Consider the following 22,464-nt stretch of genomic DNA (forward strand, 5'->3'; position numbering starts at 1 on the left):
TTAATTGCTTGGTATGATTAATAATTAAACACTTGTTGAAATAAAATAAGGTTATATTTTGATACATTTGACAGAAATAAGGTAAACATTTGATAACGAAAGAAAGTTCTTTACATGTTGTCATGCGCTGGTCATAAGTTTGTTAAACTGTAATTAATCTCCATTAATCAATCCCTTTGGATATTTAGCAATCAACAAAATGATTTAGAAAAGAGAATAGATAAGTTTCATGTAATGCTTGGTATGATTATTAATCAAACATTTGTTGAAATAAAATAAGGTCATATTTTGATACATTTGACAGAAATAAGGTAAACATTTTGATAAGGAAAGTAAGTTTATTACATTTAGTACATGTTGTCATGCGCTTGTCTTAAATTTGTTAAACTGTTATTAATCTCCATTAATCATTAATCCCTTTGGATATTTAAGCAATCAACTCAGTGCTAATGTTCTTCAACACAGCCCCACTTAAGAAAGTTCATATATTCCACCTCCTAAATAATTGCACTTTAGGCAGTTGCATAAACCTAGTTACTTAAACTTCAGTGCACATCTTCCCTAATAAGATATCATTTATATGCAAGTGATGTACAATACTATATAAACAAATATATACAGCATTAATTTTTAATGTAAACAGTGACTTAGAGTTACAATATTAGAAAAAAAATAATTTCCCTAACATTGTCATTTCTGTGCAACAGACATCTCATTCTTGTTGTCTGCAGTTCCCTCTTATTACAGTAAATGGTGCTAGAAAGACCATTATGGAAACTATATATGGTTAAATGTCTCAAACTTAATATCCTCTCCATAAACTAGCAAACTTCAGGTTGTTCCAGGTTTGCCATAATAATTACATTGCTTCAGTTGACTGGTGCACCAATCACCAGCAATAACACCTCACACAGGAGTGGGCAAACACCAATGCATGCAGCAACACAAGATAAAGCATTATTCACTAAGTGTCCTTCCTTTTCTTTTTGCCTAAATTACTTAATTAATGAATTTCACAATACCTTACTACCTTACTTAAAAATATAACTTGTATACATCTAGGTGAGCAACAAGAAAAGTAAAATAGATAATCATGGGGGTTTAGTGATTCTTTTCTGTATCTTATAGGCAAGAATTGAATATAAACTGAGCACATATGTCACTGGTACCATGCTTGTACTTGTAGCAAGACAGTAAATATAAAATTATCCCAAAATTTGTTTTGATGTTATCAAGTATGCAAGGTTTTCAGACTTTGAAGTATGAAGTAGATCCAAGCTTCCCTTTTGAAGGCACTGAGTTCAGGGTTTCAGACTTTTTACCTCTGGTGACCTCAGATGGCCTTTAACATGAGGAATTTTGTAAACCCACATATTACAAACAAACACAACTTATTAATTCTATAAGCTGCTTCAATGTTGCTGAAATACAAAATCCTGCATGTGTAAGGTGCAACTATAATAACTTTCCCAATACATTCTAATGGGCAAATATTTCTCTACAGTTATTGTGGTACAGTGATTTGTAGAGCACTAACAGAAACAAAATGAGATAAACTAATTGTCTAAAGTTCACACTCCAGACAGAGCATCTTGACTTTGTGTTTTTTGCTGATTCCATTTTGAGTTCTGAAGTTCAAATATTAGAAACGAGCAATAAACCTCAACAGTTCTAGTGGCGCAGTTGGTTGTGCTCTGGAGTGGAGAGAGACAGACAATCTCCATGTCCCCAGTTCGATTCCCAGCCAGAGCCATTTTTTATTTTCTGCTCTTTTCCTGATTCCATTTTGAGTTCTGAAGTTTAAATATTAGAAACGAGCATTAATTCTCAACAGTTCTAGTGGCGCAGTTGGTAGTGCTCTGGACTGGAGAGAGACAGACAATCTCCATGTCTCCGGTTCGATTCCCAGCCAGAGCATTTTTATTTTCTGCTCTTTTCCTGATTCCATTCTGGACTCTGAAGTTTAAATATTAGAAACGAGCATTATTTCTCAACAGATCTAGTGGCGCAGTTGGTAGTGCTCTGGACTGGAGAGAGACAGACAAACTCCATGTCTCCGGTTCGATTCCCAGCCAGAGCATTTTTATTTTCTGCTCTTTTCCTGATTCCATTCTGGACTCTGAAGTTTAAATATTAGAAACGAGCATTAATTCTCAACAGTTCTAGTGGCGCAGTTGGTAGTGCTCTGGACTGGAGAGAGACAGACAAACTCCATGTCTCCGGTTCGATCCCCAGCCAGAGCATCATGTCTGCGGTTCATGTCCAGACAGAGCCTTTTACTTTTCTACCCTCCGGAGGGAGTGGAAGTATAAATATAAGAAACGAATTTTCTCCAGAGGGAACCGAAATGGTGTAATTGGTTATTCCATCGTTCAGTAAGCGATTGGTTTGGATTGCATCGGTTCAAGACCCAGGTGAGTATTCGCAAAAGAAGAACTGACAGGTAGTTCTGACAAGCGGATAAGGTGAATCCCGAAGGCGGGCGGTCCCCCTCCTCCTGACAGGTGGATAAGGTGAGCACCGAGGGTGAGAGGTGAGAAGGTGAGAGGGGGTGAAGGTGTGGACAAGGTGAGGTCGCCGCCCCCCTCCCCCTGACAAGGTTCAACGCGGACAAGTGGAGTTCGCCGCCACCCCTCCCCCTGACAAGGTTCAACGCGGACAAGGTGAGTCCGCCGCCACCCCTCTACCTGACTAGCTTCCAATGTGGGAGTAGGATCAGGGGAGAAAATGTTTTGAAAAAACTCCTAAGTCCAAACATCTGGATCTTTAAGTATACGAAAAGCTTGCAAAATCAGAATCCCACCTAATGGTCAAGTGGTAAAGATTTTTTTTTGGCAACACAGGGTCCCAGGTTCAATCCCAACTGCTGCTTTCTTTTACCCAGCCAATAAAGGGGGGAAAAAAGACAAAATAAAAATACACAAAAACAGCTAGTAGTTTTTCACATCTTGTTACAAAGGGAAAATAAAAAGAGAAAATAAAAAGGGAAAATAAAAAGGGAAAATAAAAGGGGACATGAAAGGGGGAAAAGGAAGGGGTGGGGAGGGGGAAGAAAAATTAGATTAGAAAAGACAACTAAATATTTAAGTGCCACAAACCAGTGTACAACAATTCCTTACCAAATATCAAATGAGAACAATTTATGGAAACAAGGCACTTGTACTTCAATCAACTTTCTAGTGATAAACAACGAGGAACTTTGAAAATTGATGAGAGAAATACTCTACACTGCTAAACCTTTGACTACTCCAGGAAGTTGGAACACAGTAAATGGTGTCTGTGATGTCATCTGGGCAAATGCTCTTCAAAATCTTAACCTAGGCTATAATAATCTTCTTAATTTATTCCTTGAAACCTGATGATTTTGGAATGTTTGCTTAGCTTAAACTGTCTCTGTACATTAAATTTCATCAAAATGTATCTTTTTGGCAGAAGTTTTCTTTCCTCTGTAGATAAATGATTGACAAAATATATATATATATCCAAGAAAAAAAAATAAGACTTCAGCTGAAGTGCCCCGATGACATCATCGAATCTGCTGTTGCCAGATGCCTTCACAAAATATCAAAAAATTGCCAAAAATTCATATTTTCACGAATACAAAACGTCACGAGGATGTGGTATTCATTCAGCAAATTTGCTTAGCAATCAACTATTAGCCACCAGAGAAAAAAAAATGAGGTGGATTAACATACCAAGTAAGAAGTTTTTCCAACTTTGACTTTGGAGGTTTTTAGACTATTGACCTCTGTCAACCTCAACTAACCTTTGATCTCCTTAGATCTACAAACCAAATACACTATTTCAGCTATACTTTGGGAGTTATTGTGTTTACAAAGCTTTCAGACTTTGATTTATTGTCAACCAACAAATGACTTTTGACCACCACTGAAAACAACAGTTTTTACACCCATACCAAGTATGACATTCATCCAAGTTTTACTTGCTATTATTACATTGCTTGAAAGGTTACAAGCTTTGCCCTATGTTGACCTCAAATAACTCTTGGCATCCATAACTTTCCTTTCCATAGGGTTCTTGTAATTACCAATAGGAATCCACATACTATGTTCGATATTAATCAAAAGCTTCACTTCTTGAGTTATCACGTTTACAAGGTTTGACCTTTGTTGACCTCAAATTATCCTGTTTACAAACTTTTCATGCTTGACCAAATGACCTTTGACCTCCACCCCTTTAAATATGTTTTGTTCTAACAAAAGGGGAATCTACATACCAAGTTTGAAATTAATCCCAGCATCATCACTTGATGAGTGATCATGTTTACAAGCTTTGACCTATATTGACATTATATGATCTTTGACCCCCACCAATTTCAAAAGGGTGCTTGTACTCAATAAAATTGATCCACGCACTAAGTAAAAACTTAATCCAAGCTTCGCTTTTTTTGCGTTATCGTGTTTACAACGTTTTCATGCTTTGATCAATTCTAACCTCACCACTTCTTGAATTTTCATGTTTACAAGGTTTCAAGACTGTGACCTCAAATGACCATTGACCTATATAAATGTCAATAGGCTTCTTGTTCTCAATACCATCCCATGACTTACTTTCTCAGCTACCTGGTTTAGAAGCCAAGGCATTTGTCACACAACACACGCCATCACAATCAACATTGCATAGATTCCATTGGCCTCTAGGCAAGGAAATCGAAAGGAAGAAAAGGTGAAAAATTGGATGTATTTTATGTATCTCCTGCTATAAATTTCTGGATACACCACTATGATTGAACCTCACAGCCAAACTACTAACAGGACCTCTTCCTCGGTCAGGTAGGGTTGGCTTCAAACAAAACGTTAACGCATTTTGTGTGATGACATCAGCTTTATAGTCTCTGAACTACTATCAAATGATTGATTCACCGATGGAAGTGAATAATCCTCCGTTTTGCCGGTTGGGCATCGGGAAGGGGGTGACCCTCACCCTCCTGGTCGGTCGCGGTGTTGCATTTTTTGTATCATCGACAAGGCAAGACTTCTTCACTCCTACTCCATGAACTCTGACGAAAACACGACCGCCGTGGCATCCATTGTTCGAAGGTTGAGAAGGACTCCTGCCTGCGTCTGCGAGAAACGGGGAATTGTCAGCAGGAGACACTTTTGACCGGACTCATCTGAAGAACAAAATATAATTCAGAAACGTTTCGGTGGAGGTATGGAATCGTAAGGGGTCATTCTGGTGGTGTTTGACTATGTACCACCTCAACACTGTTGGGTGAACAGCCCATCTCAGTATCTTGAGAACTGAGAAATGGTTGATTGAAGGTAACCCTTTTTGGAATGGCTAAACCCTTAATTCTTCCAGGGAATGTACCCACAGAAGGTGGTTCATGGTGTCATCACGGCAGCTACTCCTTTTAGCTTTTCTCTCATAGTACTATCTTTCTTGTCAATTCATCCTTGAGATGTGATACATTTGGAAAGCTTTACTTAAAATAACAACTGACAATGTTCTCTGTAGTTAGAATTTTTTTGTTGGGAATACATTTTTTCCCTCTGTGGATACATGAGAAGTCACTTGCAACAGTGACATAATTCACTCGGCTGTTGAAAGATGCTTTCACACAATATCACCATATTTCCAAAAAACATTCATATCTTTGCCGAACAAAATGATACGAGGATGTGGTTTTGACTCAGAGATGCAGAAAGTTTTTTCGGAATTTTTGTCAAGTAGTCAACTTCAGCTGCTAGAATATCCCTGGAAGACATTGCAAAATTAATTATGTTATGTGTTTATGTGTTGTAAGAGTGTTTTTGTTAAGACAAAAAAAAACAGCTTAGAAGTGAAATTGAGTCCATTGTGTTGTTGCAGGTCCTTACTACAGATGTGAAAGAAATAAAAAGAGAAATAAAAAAACCCAACCCCCCCCCCAAAAAAAAAATCCAACATACTAATTCAAATCTGTCCACCTTTGAGAACAAAGCAATATCCCTAATCTTTCTTGAAAACTTTTTTATTCACTTTTAAGAAAGTTACTGTGCAGGTATCTTGTACTCACCTTCCCACAATTTGCTTTGAAATTTTGTCTGGTTACCAGCGAAATAAATGTGAGGCATCTCAGACAGGATGAAGGGATCTTCTTTCAGGAACGGATAACATGCTGGAGAGGAAAGGAAAAATGGTAGAAGAGGAGCCATAAAAATGATTGAATGTGTTCTCATGAACTGCAGAGAATAATCACAAACCAACACGTTTCTACATGCAGAGACCGTCTGAGAAAGAATTGTACTGACTGATATGTACACACATATTTTAAGTAAAGTCATTTATATTATAACATGATTTATTTGTAAAATTAACTCTGGGAAAATCCTGCAATGTATGTACTTATAGGGTTCATGCAGTAAGAGCAGTGGGGGCAGGGAGGGGGCCCCCAGTGGCAAAGGAACAGTGGCAATGAGAGCCAGTTAGGGTCATCAGAGCAATGTCACCTGGCACCTAACTGTGAAGTATTTTATTTTTCCAAAAGTGCATTGTGCGAATGAAACACAATATTCTTTATCGCATGTTCCCTTCGGCCCCTCTGATTGACTCTGGGCCTGGGCATTTTATCCCCCTGACTCCATCCCCTATCATCATGTGCCTGGTGGGGGAACTTTGTCCTTGTCTCAGTCTCATTATCACAATCCTTAATATGATGCACTTATGCTATGTACCTACAGGAGTTGAAGAAAGCGATGGTGAGGTGTGGGTGGGTTGGGGAGAGGGGTGGGGCTACGTCCTTTACACTTACGTAATGTATCAGGGGCAGTTGGAGCAATATGTCCTGTTTTCAGAGTTTCCTCCAGAATTTCAAGACGATCTTCATTTGTAGTAAATTGGTAAATATCTGTGACTGGTTGGCCGGACGTGCCAATAACTCTACGAATAGAAGACATTTGAAAAAGAAAAATAGATTGTCAATGTCCGACACATTTTAATCCAAACCTGTCGCGTACTACTGCAAATCCTATACGAATGAAAGGTTCATTACTCAGAAATAAATGCCTGAATTTAATTCCGAAAATTACCCCATCCAGATGTTTTAGTTTTCATGCTAGTATTAATCACACAAAATTGAAATTGGTAATTAAAAACAACAATTGACCATGTATATATCTGATAGGTATACACACTACATCCCTGATAGGTATACACACTACATCCCTAATAGGTTATACACTACAACCCTGATAGGTTACACACTACATCCCTGATAGGTTACACACTACATCTCTGATAGGAATACACACTACATCTCTGATAGGAATACACACTACATCCCTGATAGGTATACACACTGCATCCCTGATAGGTTACACACTACATCCCTGATAGGTATACACACTACATCCCTGATAGGTATACACACTGCATCCCTGATAGGTATACACACTACATCCCTGATAGGTTACACACTACATCCATGATAGGTTACACACTACATCCCTGATAGGTATACACACTGCATCCCTGATAGGTATACACACTACATCCCTGATAGGTTACACACTACATCCATGATAGGTTACACACTACATCCCTGATAGGAATACACACTACATCCCTGTTAGGTAAACACACTGCATCCCTGATAGGTTACACACTACATCTCTGATAGGAATACACACTACATCCCTGGTAGGTATACACACTACATCTCTGATAGGAATACACACTACATCCCTGATAGGTATACACACTGCATCCCTGATAGGTATACACACTACATCCCTGATAGGTTACACACTACATCTCTGATAGGAATACACACTACATCCCTGATAGGTATACACACTGCATCCCTGATAGGTTACACACTACATCTCTGATAGGAATACACACTACATCCCTGATAGGTTACACACTACATCCCTGGTAGGTTACACACTACATCCCTGATAGGAATACACACCACATCCCTGATAGGTATACACACTACATCCCTGATAGGTATACACACTACATCCCTGATAGGTTACACACTACATCCCTGATAGGTATACACAGGTATACAAGCAAAAACACAGTATGCAACATTATCAAATGACGAAAAAATGGTACAAATTGCTTGGAAAATGTCTCAAGATTGAGGCAGCCCTCAATCGAATAACCAACTTCCCTCATATATGATTTCCACAAGACTTGAGGTGGATGGGCCAATAACCACTGACAAATTTCTTTTTAATTGATTATTCACTTGTAATATAAACAAGCATAGTTGGTCTCCAGGACAGATGTTTTTGAGCCACCTGTTTTCTTGGTACAGACAATTTAAACAAGCTGAGACAAATTTAGACAAGTTATTTAAGATGATCACCACTCACGGAGGAGTGTTACTTACCTGCAACCTGCGATATTAGCTTCATAAGGATTGGTGACACAGTTCAAGGTTGGATAAGCATTCGCCTTAGGGAACATACATTTATGTAATGGTTGTTGAGGAAGGATGCCATTGGTGGGGTCAAACTCCCCTGGCATAATGTCGACTGGAACGTTGCTCTGACAAAAGAACAAGAAAGCAACAGGATAAAATACAATCATTACATCCATCCCAACATGCATACTCGGGGAATAACTTATCCGGTATCGCAGTCGTAAAATGCTAGATACAAAATGGTCAAGTTGCAAGTGTAAACTCGTTATAGCAGTTTTCTACACAGGAACTATACTAATCAACAAGATACAAACTTCAGAGCCTTTGAAAATGCTAGGCAAAACTTATTACCCGATAATACGTACTTTAAATTGAGAATCAAAACTTGTTGATTAGAGTGATTAATTAGCTATTAATTAATACCTAAAGGGAACACAAACCTAACCGACCATCTTTCACTTTATATATGAAAAGAGATCTTTGTGACGGACAACTCCCCCAAGAAAGCTAAGACAAATCTGATTCCATATTATAGTTTATCCTAGTTTAGAAAAGTTATATCTTGGAGCTGGTCATTCTGTAAATCTGTGATGTCATCGTGCCAATAGGATTTGAAATCTTGTACTTTCTCTTTGTATTTCTCTTCATATTTTCAAGGTAGAATGTTAAAGGGTGTGAAGACTCGCGCACAAAGAAACGTCTCATGCCGGTAATCTGACCTAGTTTCGAATGAGGTGTAACAGAAGTGTTAGACATCACCATCGATCCCAGAAAATACACACAGCTTGCTACCGCCGGTAATTAGACACTAGTGTACAGTCAATACATACAGCTACGGTCAATACCCACAACACAGTGTACATAGCAGCGCTGGATAACTCAGGTCTAGATAAAAGATAACAAGGTATCACGTTTCATTACTGTCTGCATTTTGTAGATACAAGAAGAAAACTTCACTTGCAAGCAACGGAAAGTAGAGCGTGGCAAGCGGTTTGGGGAGAGTCTTCAATGCCTTTAAACAGCATTTGAAACTGAAAACAATGCCACCATGAGGTCATGTTAAGATGTTCAATATTTCAGCATCTGATAGACCCATCTCAATTACAGAAGATATGCAAATGTACTAAAACAAGGAAAACAATTTAAGATAACTGAAGCACATGTGGCTCGATAACGTCATATTTAGCCTTGATTGAGTGTTCCGACATCGTGTGTGAAAGAAACATCAAAACCATGATTTCTTCCAAAATAGGAAATGTTTTTTTTCTTGTTCTGTTTGGGAATGTTTTTCATGATAGCCACCTCCATCTCAGAAATTGATTATGATGGGTGCTAGTCTCCTTGAAAGATCAAGCGAATGAATGTGAATGGCTGTGAGTAATATATCATAATAGCAAGAGACAGAGACTAGATCAAACACGCATTAGTGGGATTTCCTCTAAGGCAGAAATATATAATATTACTTTTATTGCATGAGGAGCAACGAGGATGTAGAATGGATGATGTCTCCATGGGCAACCAGAAGCAGCTTGAGCTAGTAGATTTCTAGAAATTGTATCTATAACCAGATTATTAGGATGGAGTAAGAATCTCCAAATATTTTTTGTTGATATCATCACTAGCTAATGCTTTAGAGCATTTCAGAAGGTCTGGAACCATGTAGGATAGTTACAACAAGAATGTGATTGACAGTGAGATGTGACCTTTCAAGAGAGGAGTTGTAACCCTCAGATAAAAGAGTTGTGTGTTCCAGGCAACAAAAATAAGGCAAACATTTGCCTCATAATTTGTCATATGATATGATTTTAGGCTACAGAAAGAACTAACTTTAGAACAGAAATTGCTAAGAGATGTGGCAGCAGATGCGAAGAAACCATGTTGACGTCAATTGTTTTGCCGTCAATCGATTGATAGGGTAAAATGGAGCACTACTTTTATACTGACTACGACGATGGAAACACTACCAAAGGAAAATCACCTGAAGTCACTTGACTTACGCAAGTTAAATTTTGCTCAAAATCATTCACTTTTTAAGCTAATAAGATGGAGGCTCTGAGACTCCCAATGATTCCTGAACGCTGAGGAGGTTCACATACATGGGAGTACTCTATTCAATTAAGCCCAAAAGGGTTTCTTAGTTTACATCCTTTCACATTTTTTACTTATTTGCAGTTATATTGTCTTGTTCACCTTGTTATAATATGTGATAAAACAAATAATAATAACAATAATAATAACACATGACAGTTAATAGTCTCTATGAGGTAACCTGCTTTAACAGTGACAGTGCAAAAGTACGACCATTGGTTACGCTGTCAACAAATGGACATTTGTACACAGCTTTGGAAGAAGACTACAGACTTACCACAAGCTGTGTTAAGATATCATCTAATTCTTTGACACCTTCCACAGTTGTAGCTTGAACCTTCCAACTAAGATATTTGGCCTGTAGGGGTAGAGGGAAAAAACTGGAATTATTTATTGGCCACAGGTGTATTATACATATATACATTATAACAGTGACATAGCATACATGTGCACTTCCAAGTTCCTTGCATACTTTTCTGTACTTGTCCATAAGAACCATCAATTTAACTACCTGTGTACCTGGTTTGTAAAACTTTCTTCTTCCTCAAAAATGTTTCTTGCCTTAGACGATTAAGAACAGCAAGTTAACCCTGTCCTAAACCCATTGGATATTCACACATTCCTCTAGCTGAGCTTTGTTACTACAAGAATTCATAACCTACATCTTTTCGGTCTCTTTAACCTAGAAATACACAGTGGTGTACATATCTGACATTTCTGGTTTGCACACAATAGCAGAAAGTCTGCTATCTTATTTTATCAAATGTCTGGTTAGTTTGTAAAGTGTTCACATATTTAACAAAGCAACTGTGAGATTTGCAATATTGTTTCTCACAATTGTAACAATACTGACAAAATTATAACAAACTTGTTATAATGCATGATTTCTATTGTGCAGTGATTTGGTTATCTTTTGTAGTATTTTGTTATTGATAAATTACTCGCCGAGTCATCTGAAGCAGACATAGGTCTGACATGTGATTATCTTTCTCTTGAAATGTCCATGGAAATCTTAGGAGAGGTTTCATTTTATGCCAGAAAGTAATCAGGTTTATTATTTTTGCTTTATCATACAATAGTGTCTATGCAAAGCAAAATGTAGGAAGTTCTATGTCCAATGTTGCACAGTCATGTTGCACAGTAATCATTTCGCTATTCTATACCAGTTTAATTATTTCCCTATAGTGGGATAGGTTATCATATATAACTAGGATTTTTGGTTACATATGCTGGCAAAATTGATCCCTAATGGACAGCCCTCTTTTCAGAACTAATCTTGAAATCCCTTCCCTTCCACTGTCTGGGTTCTATTGAGTGAAACTGGTGTGTGATCCTAGGTTATGCTGTAGGCATATTGTATTGTGGCTTCTGGTTGGCAGCCACAAGCAACAATGGTTTCTATGGGGATCGCCACCAACTAAGGGCCGGACAGCTCAGTCAGTAGGGCTTGTCACTAGTTCCAATCCTGTCCTAGCCAAAAAATTTCTTTCCCCAGCCCTCATTTTCATTGGTTTTAACAAATGATACTGGAAAATAACAGTTTGAAATCCATTCTCTCAATAATCTCTGTTAATTTTAAGAAGCAATGTTCATAATGCTGACTTCTATTCTGAGATCTCCCATAAATATCTATGCTATTAAAAGAGCAATCACATGTCAGGTAGTACATTAATTTGTCATGCACTAGTATGGAATCTAATTTAGTTTTATTCTGTTAAGCTCCTTTAAGACCTGTATAGCTACCCTGTGTTTAATCGTCTGTTCTCACACTTCATAAATACATATGCTTTTACATGGTAATTTAACATTAATTTGAGAGTGAGAGAATATGTCATTGGAAAAACAACTGGAATGTTTTAATCATATAGTTTGGAGTGATCGTCAATCAATAATTTATGAGATCTGTAGCCAAGTTTGCGAGTAACTCCACAGTGCAAGCCCCACATTCTGTACCCTCTAACCGACTTCTCCCCATTTCTATCACTTAACACAACACTATACACCATTAAGTGCTATATTTGAGGTTTCGATCATAGGTCCCAACGCTCCTTTAAATGCATACAACCTTGACCAGAGGACGTTTCAACTTACAGTGTGGAGGACACTTGTATCCTGCGTGTCACGACTCAACCCATCGCCGGCTAGGATGATCCGTATCACCTTTGAAAATTTCTTCTGTTCTTCTTCTGACCCCAGTTGACCTGTGATGAGGTCAACCAACAGCTGAAGCCCCATTAGATTCTTGCCTTGCTGACCCAGACCTAATCCAGACACGAAAAATATATACCTGCAAGAAAACAGTACGACAGAACAAAGTGGAAGTTCATTCTCCGCTTGAACTGAACGGATTTTAAAGATGGAAATAGAGGGTTGAGAGACTAACTGCACAAGAGAGGGTACTTTGACTGGAAATTTGTTACAAGAGTTTTCAGCTGTTTTCTCTGAAGAGGCAAAGTGAGGGACTGAACAGTTAGAAATTGAACAAGTTTTTCTAACACTTTCATGATTATCTAAAGTAGTGGTGTGCATCAATCTGATCTGACTGGCCACAGTGAATATTTTTTGACCCAATCCACTAGGGCCACAACAGTTAAGGATGTGCCTACTCCTGTGAACTGGAAATATTACATTTTATGGTGAAATAAACAAAAAGGTCCTACACGCACATTGTCCCATAATGTTTAAATCCTATCACAAGTAGGCCCTATAGGCCTCTATTCAAACTCCACAAGTAGTAGAAGTTTCCTATTATCTTTAAACATCCTATCACAAGTAGGCCCTATGCCTCTACACAAACTCCACAAGTAGTAGCAGTTTCCATGTTTCATGCTTTCCTTGACGTTAAGTTCTGTGAGATTAGGAAATGTCCCCTAATCCCCTTACATCTATCTCTTTGTGTTCACCATGCTCATTAACCTGTCTGTATTCTGTGTGTGTTTTTGTCCCTTCTGTTACTTGTCATTTTGCCTTTGAAGAAGATCCTGCTAGGATCGAAACGTCAGGCCAACTTACTTTTACACATTCTCTTACACAGGCTCTCTAGTGGATAAGCGGTTTGCTAACAGTTTTAATTTATTTAGATTAGGAAATGTGTTACATTGATGGTACAGTTAGTTAACCATGACATATGGTAATACACTTACCTATCCTCTTCTAATGCAGGAAGTGGTGATGGTTGTTGTAGACTCATGAAGCATGTGTCCTCTACGTGGAATTTGCCATTTTCTTTTTCTTCTCCTAGCACTGCTACCACCATACCTGTTTGGGCATTAACGACAAACATTACATCTTGAATTTTTTGGATATTTAAATCTACTGGAGGAAAATCCCAGTTGCACAAGTTAATGGCAGCAAGTTTTCTGTGACCAGTTCAACTTAACAACACAATTTATCACAAAGATATGAACATCAGTGAATTTTTTTTACTTAAAGGTGGCAGCATTCATAAATAGAGAGTAAATGCATACTGACTGCCAGCTTCTGCTAGCATTGGTAACATATTCTATCACAAGCAGGGCATACGTTAGTGTTCAAATGTTGTGTAGCACTTTCTCATATCAAAATACTACATGGTTCCTGTGCACAAAAAGTGCTATACATCTTTGCACACGTGTAGCGATATTTGCATAGCATTTTGTGATGCGATACCAGAATAATTATTCATTGATAAGTCAGAAGTTCTTTAAATACATAAAGCACTGCCTGCATGTGTAAGTTTGTATTTTGTGGTAAGTTTCAAACAACCATATCATGAGTTATGGGAAAGATATTGATTTGGGGTTTTCAACTGACAGTGTGGTTTTGAATTTTGATATCAAAGGTTAAATAATTTTTCACAAACAGTTGCTCCAAAGACAAATAATGCTCTAAGCCTGTTTCAAATATTTTCTATTGTTCGACGTTGTGCAACAATCGCAGGGCAACTTTTTCAAGGCAGTCAACCAAAATCAGCTTGGTGGTCGTCCGGCAGACGTCTAGTTGTTTACATGAAATTCTGATAACGTTGTAACTAAAATATCCCAAAATAGGAAAAACTTATACTTTGGTGTCACCCTTCATCACTTTGGAAGTACAGAAATATGGTAAAAATTGTCTTAGGCCTATGATCCACCTGAATGGGAGCATTACAGGCCAAAAGCTGGTGTTCTATTCATCAAATCTACACACCTCTCATATGGTCTTCATCATTCTGATACATGTTTTTCAGACAACCAAATTGTCCGTTCGTGCAACCAAAATGTAAGACCAGGTTGACCGAGGCAAGACCGGAAAAAGTCCATAAAAATTTGCCGACCTCACCATTCCTGAAGGAAAACTACTCCTTGGCCCAACTTCTAAGCTATCCAAAGACAAGGGGACAACCCTATTGAAAACAAATACCTCACAAGAAGAAACTTCAAAAGTAATACTGTACGTCTGTGATAATATTCGTGTAACATAAAGTTTTCAGAGACCTGTACATGCAGTCTGTATGTTGATGTTGCCCACTAAAGTTATTCTCTGTAGTTCGTCTTCCAGGATCAGAGTGTCCGAGTCGCTGGTGTATCTATCCTTCTTCGGTTGAGGGATCAAGTTGTACTCTTCGCTGACCTCGTCCAAGATGCTCGGCTTCAACTCCATGTGCTTGTAGTAGGTCCCGATGATGCAGCACCTCTCTTGTCCCTTCAACTGGTAGAGTTTGTATATTTTGATCTCGGTCCCTGAAAATGAAAAGATAAAGAAGCTATGAATTTTAGAGAAAAAAGTCTGAATACTCGACTCCCACGAATACCATGAACATTTCCAAGGTTGACCTTAATTCTTCTGCATACAGTAGATCTTTTTGAAAGTCCTTCGTTAAACCTTTCTCTATGGTGTGTATTGACAACGTTTGTAGTGGGTCCACTGTGTCAAAATTGTTTAGCACCCTAAAGAAGTCGCTAAAGGGGATGGTTCTGATCAACTAAAGTAACTAACTTTACATCAAGCAGGGTAAAATTAGACAATTACATGGACCTGACAATAGTAATATATTACATTATTACATATATGTCTATCATTTTATCGAGTATTGCATCTCAAAATAGGCCACTAGCTTCACAAGTGCAATGATACATACAAGTTTTGTACACTGAAACCAAAGTATTTCATAAGAGGACAAAATTCATAGCTTTCAACATTGCTAGTTCCCCCCCCCCAAAAAAAAGGGGGGAAAAAAAGAACCCAGAATGAAGACCCTCCCAGTGGTAACTTGCCTTGACAGTATATGCAGAACAAGCTCTCAAATATTTGACTTATTCGGGTACAAATTTACCAAACTTACCCCATTTCTTTCTCGCAGACTCTTCCAGTCTCTTCCTCATAGTCAGCAACCTCTCGCAGTACATATGGGCATACTGTCGCTGGAAGGTACCATCCTTGATTTCAAACCTAGAGGACAAGTTTTGGTAGGAACAGGATGGCCGCTCAAACGTGATCGGCTCCCTGGAAGGCATGGTTGTCATGGAGATTCTGTTTCAGCGGGTCGGGTCAAACACTGAAGGTTCACTGAGGAATCTGTTAACAAACAAAGGAACAGACATAATGCAAAAAAAAAAAACAGGTGCATAACTTGAAGATTTACCATTCATGGTTCAGAGCGACCAATAATAGGATAATCCAGTCATTCAATTTTTTTTGCACATGTTATATATGTTTAAAGAAAGCTCATTTGCTGCAAACCACTCATAGAACTTATTGACTTCAGTGTACAGTGACTGGATTCAGGATACTGGAGCCAGCCAGGCTATGCATATGAGCATAGCCTATGAAGCAGATAATACATCTGTTGTGTTAATACCAATAATCTGGGCCTAGTTCTCCAAGCTCAGGTAGTATTACCCAAAAAATATTGGTATGTTGCTCAAACAGCATAAAGTAATACCAAACAAGCTATCCATATTTTTATCTTGAAAAACAGCACATTTATTTAACATGCATGTGGAAGCAGGCTTTAGTATATATCATGTTTATGGCAACAATATTCAATACCACTTTCAATTGATTCAGAGGTTTTTATTAATTTTTCATATTCCTAACAGGATATTTTTGGGTGAAGTGGGAGTCATGAGGGTTGAGGGCCATGAATTTTGGCATGCGATTTCCAATTGACACTGGTTGTGTTTCAATGCATAAAGATCACTTTGATTTAGGCATTGCAACGTAGTAAAAGTGATATTTTTTACACACCATTCTGCAGCTAAGACTAAAAGACAAGAATATATAGGGCCTAATTGGGAAAATGTACCAAGTGGCTAATTGAGTAGCGGCTCAAAGTTGCAATGAAGAACACCTAGGTATAGTACTACTACTACTAGTACTACTGGAGGAGCCCTAATGTTACAGAACCCAAGCTATCTTTGTAGGTATTTTGCCGATGATCTTTGGAATTGTTTGAGACCAAATACAGTAGACCTAGCCTAGGCCTAGCTGCATATTAATGAGTTTGCGACATGTTTTACTTTGTTCAGCACTTAGTTTTGGTGGAAAAGTTTCTATTTCATACTGCTCTGAAATATAATTTACCAATGTGCAAATATGTGGCACATATGTGTCTGCCAAACCTTAATTTACAGAAAGTATTTAATGTAGATTTGTACTATATGGAGACTTGAATAGCAATCATAGTGGCGACTGAATTTTGCGTTTTTGTGGGTACGTCTAGACCTTTATTTAGGGACGCCAAATGGCGAATACTTAAGTTTAAAAAATAATTGTCAAGGCCTAAGAAAGTGAGATAGGCCTAGTGTGATTGTGAATGCTTTTGAGAATGACATATCTTCCTAACACTGGAGTCACAGTAACTAACAGTAAGTTATACGTAGGGCCTAGCTTAGGCCTAAGCTAGGCCAAACAGTGTCCAAATCCTCTAACTTAAGCACTGCATGTACATAAACGCAAACACTTACAAGCCCCTTGACAACGTACGTACATTTCACGTACTATTACAATTTCTAGGCCATTTACTGTCACTTCAGGGCACACAGTTTTGGTATTTAATCGAGTCAATGAGATACACTTAATTCAGTGGGTGATTTAACACATGTACCTGTCGAACGTCGTGTATTGCATACAAACAGAAATTTACATTTCTATCATAGTGTTGGATATTTCGCGCCGTTTACGTAAGACTTATAGACTATAAATTATTGTGTCTGTTGTTACCATATTAGAAAATCTATAAATCTAATTTTAATTTCTTTGGGTATATTTTACACTTATAATAATTATTATTCCGTACCTTAATGATTTTTTTGACATAAATACGACAAATAAACATCGCATATTCTTTCTACCTATGTGTTACATAGTATTGCGTTATTTGTTTACATCAAACCAGCTGGTCTGCGCAATTGAAAACAAAAGATTTGTGTCCCAGAAAAGACGCTAGCAGAGCAATTGTCTGTTGTGAAGTTTCTTAACCGAATATCCAATCGATGAAAATGGAGGAACGACTTGGAATTGTTAAATAACACTCTTATTAAATCTACGAAATTGAACAGACGGTAACTGTCTTAAACTGGTGGAGAAACTATTTCTAAATCGAACTTTAACATAAGGCTTAAAAGGTAGGCCTAGGCAAAGTTACATCATAATATGATTTACAGTAGAGTCTTACGTTAGACAGGGAACTTAGTATGACGCCGAACGTCACACTTAAAGTTCAAAGATTCTCATTAATTTGGCTCAGGTAATAGCTAGTGGTGATCTCGTTTGATTCACCTAAAGTGTGATTTATTGGCAATGCTTATAACATTAGGCCTAGTTTTGTAACCAAGGTCAAGTTTCCTTGGTTTCTATCATCTACTGTATGAACAAAGTAATTGAATATGTTTTGATCACAATCTTTTTCACAGGTGGTGATGTTTATTAAAGGTTGTCAGTATTGGCACCAAATTTTTAACATGCTAAAAGCTGATGAAACTTTTAAAGTAATCCCTAAGATTAATCTAACCCTCCATTTGAAACGAAAAGTTTGAGCATCAGTGACTGTTTTTGAAGTTGCTAATAAACTTAACTTGGCCAACATTGTTTGACCTTTAAAGTCACTGTATAGTGTTTATTACATATTTGCTCTCAGATCATGTTTGAGTTGAGGAATCGACTGGCTCATGCCAAAGAAGCCACCTGCCCAGGAAGTTACAGTGATGATGAACAGACCAAAGCCGGCAGAGATGCTGAGAGGGAACTGGTCAACTGCCTTAGAGAACAAGGCATTCCAAGCAACCACATATTTTGCGGACTGAGAGTGCCAGATGCTTTTCAAACACGGAAATACGAAATTGACGTTGTCATTCTGACAGGTATGTACAGTGCTATTCCTTCTTAATTACCTGAATAAGCATCGGAATGAGAAGGCTAGAATCAAAGTTATGTTCATCCACGATCATGGCTTGGATAGCTTTTCAAATTAGCTTCTGTTGGCTTCTTAAGCAATGGAGTCTATGGGCCTCCCAGTTAGAAATTTTGAAACATCAATTGATTTAACAGATTAAAGATTAGGAGCAATGTACTTTTTATTCTTTACCTATAAGCACTTGGTTGTTCAATTTTTTTATTCAGAGGTTGGTGTTTACACAATAGAAGTAAAGAATTGGGTTGGCGAGGTTGTACCAAGCAATGATGGAAAAATGTGGATCCAACGGAAGCAAGATATGAGAAACGACAAAGCTCAAGTCACCTACGAAGTAAATCATGACAGCGCGTTAGAAAGTTTGAGGCTCAAAACACAGCTTCTTAGAAGTCACCTGTTGAAAAATGAAGCGTGTTTACCTCAGAAATTCTTTCATCCCAGAGTCGTTTTTGCCAATCACCTCACGAAACTGGACAACAGCTTGGCTGCATCGAAGGAGATCGTTTCTCCGGAAGACTATTTGAAATTTGTGGAATCCTTTCGATGGGGTGTTGCAAGCAAACTTTTCAATTCATTTGTACCAGGATTACTTACAGGTAAGGCAAAGTAAAAAAAAGGAGTTTGGTTACCCACATTTACTTGATAATCAAAGATTGATAGGCCTGTGGTTATTCAGGTGTTTTAGGTGGATAACAGGTTGGTTATAGCAGCAGAGAATGTCCAAGTTTTGAAACTTTCTCGAAAAATATATCTTTGGAGGGGGGGGGGGAAGGAAGAAAAAATATGTAATCAATGCTCTACCTGATGTTCTCAATTTTGTTAACTTATTGTACAAAATATTAAGGTCAATAAATGTGGACATCACAATAAAAAAAAGTAATTTTAGTAATTTTCAGTTCTGTATTTATTGAACAGCCCTGCCTTTTACTTGTTGTAACCTGATTTGTGGCTCAAGATTGATAAGTAACAACCTGGTCTGATGGTTGCATCATCTTAACCAAGGTGTGTTTAGATGGGAATTTCTGCATCTAAATAATGTTTTCCTTCAAACCCAGCATCGGTATTTACATGTTTTGTCTTCTTCCACACAGGGCAGTTATCGTACAGTGCAATAGAAGTGACAAGACAGGTGCTGAACAAGATAGGAACATGGGATGTCCTTCATTTAAATGGAGGCAGACAGTTGATGGGTAAGTCTCCCAATTGAAATATCTCAACCGTAAAGAATTCTTGTGACTGGACGGTTTGCCAAAAGACTTTCCCTTCACAATTAATGAGCAAGTAATCTTTACTTTCAAATTTTTATTTTTTGCTTTTTTTTTTAGGAGATTTCAAAGGATGCGCTCATTTTACCCCGAACCGTGAAGAAACCTCCATAGTCAGTTTTGCACATCAGAGGAATGCCACGTGGGGAACGCTGTGGGCTGTCATTGGGTACACACCCTCAGTAAGTAACCACATTACATATTTTATTTAATTTCTTGTAATGTACTGGCATAAAGAAAAGTTAATTTATCAGAAAGACAGAGATTATAGTAATGGTAATGGTTGAAGGTGGGGAGGGTGGTGATTTGTGGTGATGCTGGCAGGAATGATTGTGGAATAGTGGTGACACTGGTAGTGACAGTGGTAACTATTGTAGCAGTGATGTTCCTGGTGGGGTGGTTATGATGCTGGCAGTGATGGTGAAAGGGGTTGAATTAATGTTTGAAAGTTGTTTAGGATTGTCACATATTATTACCAGAAGTGTTTCTCAAGCCTAAGGCTGTTACAATCCACCTGCCAGATTAGTGCAAGATTGAGGGCTAATTTTTCTTTGAAGACAAGATTTAAATTTTTTGTTGGGCTGCTGCACATCCCGAGCCACCTGTTGAGAAACCCTTGTTTACAATAAATTAATTGCATTTTCAAAATTTCTGCAAAAATTAACCATAATGGCAATGAATGCCATTTGGCTAAACATATGTGGAAAGATATGTTTCTAGATGAATGAATGGTAGAGGATAGGTACATATAATGTACTCTGGTTTGAATGTACTAATTTGGGTATAATAAACAAACAACAAATTTAAGGAAAGGCATTACAATTTCTTTTGAACTTTCACGTCTGATCCGCAGGTGTTTGTGAAATTGTACCAAAGAGGAGGAGAAAGCTGGCTAGGTCACAGTACCAATGGCTCTGTGAACATTCCATACAATGCAGAGATAACTTTCAGAGTCGCTGGTGAACAGGCTGATGCCAAAATACCAGCTAACGACATTGAGAATATGGTTTTGAGCATTTGAGATGCTACTCAGTCTGTAAGGAAATCAGGGAAGAAGAAAAGACACACTGGGACTGTTTTTAATGAAAAATAAGGCAAGAAGATCGGTTGTACCTTTGAGGCATTATTGATGGAGATAGTTCGCTGTGTAAAGTTTCGCTGTGTAAAGTAAAAACAGCTGAATGGCAAAGCTGCTGTAATTCTTCGCAAAGTGACATTGTTGACGTGGATGCATGTGCTATAAGGTTTTTGTGGTGAAAAACATATTAGGTATCGTTCTTGATTTAATTTAGTTGTATTATAGCTTACTTTAACCGTAATTCTCTGGTATTTTAAAATTCCTCTCTGTCTAAGAGTTTCTTTGTTTTGTAATTTTGTGGCATTTGCCTGAATTTCATGAATGCTTTATCTTAAAATTAGCTTTTGAATTCTTTTCTTCTTGTTTGTCTTAATAGGCTTCTTCCTTCTTTTCTTAATCTTGTGCTGCACATTTTTGTAATTTTCAGTCCTTTCGCACACTTACTAATAGCCTCCATTCCTTTCAATGTTTCATCCAAGCAATACATTGTTTTCTACTTTAAGCTGGTCATTTTTTTTTTAGTAATTTATTTTGCTGTAAGTTCAATTATATATTTAGCTGGAACAACCAATAATGTTGTATTATGATAAAGTTCATTTCCCACTACAAATGATGGGCTGAATTTGATTTAATAAATGGTGTGTCAAGCTGGGCTCATTCTTATATTAAAATGAAGAATCAAAAGAGAGAGGAAAAAAAATATAGACAACCCTGTAAACTAGAAAAGATCAAAGGCATTGTTTCATAGTATTAATTCTTGCTTTCAGTAGTTCCGTAGTATATTTATTGCACTAAAAGTATTCATCAAAATTCACGCGAAAACAATAGGCAGGCGATAACGAGTCAAAGAGCAATTATCTTTCCCTCTGATGTTGTTTAGATGTAGATAAGGTTGAACAGGTTCATGCTATGAAAGGGTCGATATTGAAAAAGCAATGTTTTATAAGTAGTCAATTACCTATAAGTAATACCAATTTTTACCTACCAAGTATTTATGTAATTTTTTAGAATTTTAGAGGACAGACAGTCGTATTTTCACAAGAAATTTAACATGAAAACATTGGTGGTTTGACACTCTTGTTGTAAATAATTATAAATGTGGTTCTTGAGGTGTTCAAATAAAACCAATGGAGTTAACAATTTTGCTTTTCTCTTTTTGTTGTTTAATACTTATTCTTTTCCATTCTAGTAATGTTGCTCTTTTCATCAGTACATTTCTGTGGTCCTATGAGCAGTCTACCCCTGTGAAAGGAGAATGAAATTTCCAAGTCAATTGTATGAC

General features: G+C 37.6%; 2 protein-coding genes across 4 annotated transcripts; one reads left to right on the forward strand and one right to left on the reverse strand.

Annotated features, from left to right (window-relative positions):
* Positions 1-210: 210 nt before the first annotated feature.
* LOC139960124 (DNA polymerase delta subunit 2-like) lies at positions 211-17,555 on the reverse strand. Of its 2 annotated transcripts, none has more exons than XM_071958246.1 (10): positions 17,418-17,555; positions 15,771-16,003; positions 14,923-15,168; positions 13,612-13,726; positions 12,560-12,755; positions 10,746-10,826; positions 8,348-8,505; positions 6,758-6,885; positions 6,023-6,124; positions 211-5,134 (listed from the first exon to the last, which is right to left on the reverse strand). In XM_071958246.1, exons 2-10 carry the CDS (start codon positions 15,949-15,951, stop codon positions 5,007-5,009), a joined length of 1,335 nt encoding a protein of 444 aa, XP_071814347.1. In that variant the 5' UTR covers positions 15,952-16,003; positions 17,418-17,555; the 3' UTR covers positions 211-5,006. The 2 variants fall into 2 exon arrangements, with proteins under 2 accessions (XP_071814347.1, XP_071814346.1); XM_071958245.1 differs by having other exon boundaries at positions 17,395-17,540.
* A 261-nt stretch (positions 17,556-17,816) lies between these two features.
* On the forward strand, positions 17,817-22,322 carry LOC139959330 (uncharacterized). 2 transcript variants are annotated; one of them, XM_071956811.1, is made up of 6 exons: positions 17,817-18,054; positions 18,567-18,789; positions 19,049-19,435; positions 19,931-20,029; positions 20,165-20,286; positions 20,958-22,322. In XM_071956811.1, exons 2-6 carry the CDS (start codon positions 18,570-18,572, stop codon positions 21,123-21,125), a joined length of 996 nt encoding a protein of 331 aa, XP_071812912.1. In that variant the 5' UTR covers positions 17,817-18,054; positions 18,567-18,569; the 3' UTR covers positions 21,126-22,322. The 2 variants fall into 2 exon arrangements, with proteins under 2 accessions (XP_071812912.1, XP_071812911.1); XM_071956810.1 differs by having other exon boundaries at positions 17,818-17,991.
* Positions 22,323-22,464: the final 142 nt, after the last annotated feature.

The sequence above is a fragment of the Apostichopus japonicus genome, chromosome 19, assembly GCF_037975245.1.
Source record: "Apostichopus japonicus isolate 1M-3 chromosome 19, ASM3797524v1, whole genome shotgun sequence".
NCBI classification, from domain to species: Eukaryota; Metazoa; Echinodermata; class Holothuroidea; order Aspidochirotida; family Stichopodidae; genus Apostichopus; species Apostichopus japonicus.